We start from the raw sequence: 5,000 nt of genomic DNA, 5'->3' as shown, positions 1-5,000 counted from the left end.
AGTGGGAATGTATGGTGTTGTTGAGGAAACTTCTTTATAGAAATAAAGTGAGAATGACAGATAATTTATTATGGTACTTGGCTTTAGATGTATAGCAACGTCAAGAAATGTAGGGATGCATAAAAAAGTGGTAAAAAAAATAGATTAAGTGTTGATCAGTGGTCTTTTTTTTTTTTTTTCACAGCTGTTTCGTTCATGTATAAATGACAATAAGTTGGTGAAAAAAGTATAAGACTCGAAAGAGTCAGGAGTAGAATAGATTATATGGGGTGAACAAGGTGGTGGAAAAGAATAGGCAGTTAGGTGCGAGTGGCGCAGTGTGTTATCCTAAATTTAAAAGTCGGCCTGAGAATTGTTAGTCGAAAGAGCATTATGCTTAAGGTTATATATATATATATATATATATCGTATTTGCTTTCATTCATAATCCATTTCTCTTTATGAGGGTCCATCTAGTAAACCTAGCATTGACTTTATATATATATATATATATATATATATATAATATATATATATATAATATATATATAATATATATATATATGTAAGTATATATATATATATATGTATGTATATATATATGTATGTATATATATATATATATATATATATATTTGTATTCCGGGTCTAACTGATAAAGCAACTGAAGGGGTATCCCTACTCGACTCAATCCTTATAGAAACACACTGTCCAGCGACAGACAGTATGTAGGCATATGTATATGTATACATATGTATTTGTATATATAAGGAGGCGAATATATATTTTTTTATTAATAATCAATCAAATAAGATCGAAAAAATCGAAGAAAATGTAATACATCGAACCCAAAGAAGAAACGACAACAAATGGGAACAACAGAAGCATCAAAGAGTAAATGCCACCGAGCAACCCCAAAGGACATCTAATCAATGAAAGGAAAATATCGAGAGATCTATGAGGTGGTGGCGCGGACGACACTCGACTTGAGGGTCCTTGATCCCGATTCCAACTGACCAGAAGTAATTCTATCCTTGGCCTAGGGGGGGGGGGGGGGAAGGGAGAGCGGGCCCAGATGTAGGGTAGTAGTAGGATGTGCCTGGGGAAGAGGGTGCCTTGTTGAAGAGGGATGGTGAGATGGGTTATCTGACTAAGAAGTAGATGACTAAAGCGATGGAAGGGACTGGAGAAAGGAGGGATTGATTGGTACGTTTATAGATACACACACACACACACATATATATATATATATATGTGTGTGTGTGTGTATATGTAATATATGTGTGTATATATATGTAGGTATATATATATATATATATGTGTGTGTGTGTGTGTGTGTGTATGTAATATATATATATATATATATATAAATCATCATCACCATCTCCTGTTACGTCTATTGACGCAAAGGGCCTCGGTTAGATTTCGCCACTCGCCTCTATCTTGAGCTTTTAATTCAATACTTCGCCATTCATCATCTACTTCACGCTTCATAGTTCTCAGCCATGTAGGCCTGGGTCTTCCAACTCTTTTCGTGCGTTGTGGAGCCCAGTTAAACTTTTGGTGAACTAATCTCTCTTGGGGAGTGCGAATGACATGTTCAAACCTTCTCCATCTACCCCTCACCGTTATCTCATCTGCGTATGGCACTCGAGTAATTTCTCTTATTGTTTCATTTCTAATCCTGTCCTGCCATTTAACTCCCAATATTCTTCTGAGAGCTTGGCTCTCAAATCCACTAAATCTGTTGAATATTGTTTCATTGTTATATCACGACTCATGTCCATACAGTAATACCGATCTTACCAATATGATATATAGCCTGAATTTTTTATGTAATTTCAGGCGATTTGATTTCTAAATTTTATTTAACCGAGCCATTGTCTGATTTGCTTTTTTCAATTTTTCACTAAACTCCAATTATTCCAATGACCCTGTATTGGATATCATAGTCCCTAAATACTTAACGATTCTACGTCATTAAACTTCTCTCCTTCCAATGATATTTCATCTTCCCTTGCATAATCCGTTCTTATCATCTCTGTCTTTCTTCTATTTATCTTGAGCCCAACCTCGTGTGATATTTCATGCATTCTGGTAAGCAAACACTGCAAATCCTGTGGTGTTCTGCCAATAAGAACAGCACCATCAGCATCCTCTAGGACTGGGTCAGCTAATTTCATATTACCAATCCAGTCCAATCCTTCTTCACCATCTTCAACTATGTATGTATGTATGCATGTATGTATATACTCTATATACCCTAGTATACCCGAGCCGGCAAAACTGACATCTAAATATTTACAGATAGATATGCATACACACATTCAACCTCTCCCACCCTCTCCCCCTTTCCTAAGTACAACCTGCTAGTTCGACAATATGTGGGAGAATGTGGATTCCGAGCGTACCTCTCTGGGTTACTTCCTCTCACCAGGTACGACTACTCCCTTTCGCCCCCATAGGTGTGGTAGGAATATATATATATATATATATATACTGCATATACTGTATATATATATATATATATATATATGTATATATGTATGTATATATGTATATATATATGTATGTATATATATATATATATATATAGTCAGACACCTGCTCTGTTATTTAAAAAAAATTTTTGTGTCGTTAGCACATGTATATTTTGTTCTTTCAATATCGTGTCACAAACAATTTTTTTTTTAAATCTTCTTTGGGAATAAAGTTGTAAGGGAAAATTTATTCATGCTTAGTTTTCCTACATGTGCCACGATTCGAACAGGTAGCCTATACGTTGTTAAATGTGAGCGCATCTACATATGAATAGAGAAGATAAGAAGGGGTGAATCCTCAAGTTAAGAATTCTGGCTAACAAGGCAGTATGCCAATCTCTGTCAAAGGCATTAGAAATATCTATAGCAGAGAGAGAGAGAGAGAGAGAGAGAGAGAGAGAGAGAGAATGTGTCTCTCACGCTATTTATGAGGAAAAATAGTAATATACTAATAAGGATTACACCCATGAATATTTTTTTTATTGCTGGTATAAAGACATTTTTCTTATACCAGAGAGAGAGAGAGAGAGAGAGAGAGAGAGAGAGAGAGAGAGAGATATGATTGGATCCATATGATGGCTCACCAGATGATTGGAGAAAGCAACAAAAGATAATTTTTTTAACCTTTTCTTCATATATTACACAATAAGCAAACATTATACCTCTATTGAAGTCAATAATGTTTTTCTTTCTCTCACTTCTCACCAAGCAACCGACAGGCTTGAAGAGCCTACCTGGCGCTTGGTGAGAAGTGAGATAGGAAATCATTACTTGGTTCAACTGAGGTGTAATGCAGTTTAACGCAGTGTGCGTCAACTGATCAGAAACAGGGCCTCTCTCTGGTGAGGTGAATGTAACTACCACTATTTCATAAGGCTTCATATATTCACCATTCAATAGTCAAAGTGGGAAGGTGAAATCTGTAATGATTGGAGTAAGTGTATTATATATATATATATATATATATGTATATATATATATATATATATATGTATATATATATATATATATATAATTGATTTATACATATATGCACACATACATATATATATTTTTTTCTTTTATTTTATATATATATATATATATATATAGGCTATATATATATATATATATATATATGCACACGCGCACACGCGCACACACACGTGCACACGCACGCGCACACACACACATTATATATATATATATATATATATATAATGTATAGATATGTATGTGTGTATGTATTCCTCCACTTTGCATATATTTATGCATACACAATTTTCCTTATAGGTTACCTGTAGACTCGTAAAATCATGAGAAATAACGACGCAACGCAACCAGCTTTGTGATTCCCAGAAAGAGCATCAGCCAACAACCAGGGAATGTTCAGTGTTTATCAATAGCCCCCTCCCCCCTTTTTTAAGTGGCATTGGACTTCAATATTTGCCCAAAGGGAGAACAGACACACACAGTAAGATTTGAGGAATGCTCATTATACTGGTGAAAGGGTTTTGGAGCGAAAGGAGAAAGAGTATGTGTTCAGTTTGTGTGCGTGTGTGTGTGTGCGTGAGTGTGTGTGTGTGTGTGTATTTGTGTCTATGTAAGTGCGTGCGTTTGTCGTTTTTATTACAGACGAATGGATAAGAAAGTCTACCTGTGAAAGAGAGATACTTAAGCCAGAACAATTGGTTTGGTTGTTACTTGAAGGGGTAGCCATAGAGAAAGAAGTCCCTTGATCATCTCTGGAGAAAGATGTGAGGGTCGCAATGTCACCCTCAAAAGATTTGCTGAAAGTCGGAATGATAACAGTTTTAGAAGACCCTCCGATAGGGAAACTGAGATTTGTTGGTAAATAAGTGTGTGTGTGTGTGTAAGTCAGCGCACGCGAGCGTATGTTGTACTTAGTGTGTACAATTTCAAGTAATTAAGGTGTTCACATGTATGTTCCGTTTATTCACTTTAGAGTCAATAGCTTAATTTATGTATATATATATATATATATATGTATATATATATTATATATATATATGTGTGTGTGTGCGTGTGTGTATATATATATACACACATATATATATGTATATATATATATATATATATATATACTGTATATGTGTCTAAATGTATGAATATATTTATGTGTGTATATATATATATATATATATATTATTGTTAGTGTGATGTTCCATGCTTATATACTAAATACTTGTAGATACGAACACATTATATTAAAACAAATTAGTAAAGACACGGAGACACGGATAGGCAAATGAATACTTCGACAATAAACTCGCAAAATTGTGTATTGTAAATAATTATAGAAACCACAAGTAATTATAGCGAAAATAACTTGCCTTGGATAAAGTCTACGGGAAATGACATAGCATTTCACTAATATTATTTAAATCCATCTTTGTGTCATTTTCTTTCCTGCTATTGAACTTCACCATTAGGTCCAAATTTCATATATTTCATGTAAAATATTATGTCATTTTGCTTTAG

General features: G+C 34.3%; 2 protein-coding genes across 3 annotated transcripts in view; one reads left to right on the top strand and one right to left on the bottom strand.

The window, feature by feature from the left end:
• Nucleotides 1–2,162, bottom strand: part of LOC137624776 (carbohydrate sulfotransferase 1-like) — a 14,064-nt gene extending 11,902 nt beyond the window's left edge. Inside the window, exon 1 of the mRNA XM_068355727.1 lies at nucleotides 2,087–2,162. Within this exon, the coding sequence (XP_068211828.1) occupies nucleotides 2,087–2,162 (76 nt within the window). The remainder of the gene's footprint in view (nucleotides 1–2,086) is intronic.
• Nucleotides 1–5,000, top strand: part of LOC137624474 (carbohydrate sulfotransferase 1-like) — a 167,555-nt gene that overhangs the window by 127,888 nt on the left and 34,667 nt on the right. The window lies entirely within an intron of this gene.

The sequence above is a fragment of the Palaemon carinicauda genome, chromosome 31, assembly GCF_036898095.1.
Source record: "Palaemon carinicauda isolate YSFRI2023 chromosome 31, ASM3689809v2, whole genome shotgun sequence".
Taxonomy (NCBI): domain Eukaryota; kingdom Metazoa; phylum Arthropoda; class Malacostraca; order Decapoda; family Palaemonidae; genus Palaemon; species Palaemon carinicauda.
This window is presented reverse-complemented; position numbering and strand designations above follow the sequence as displayed.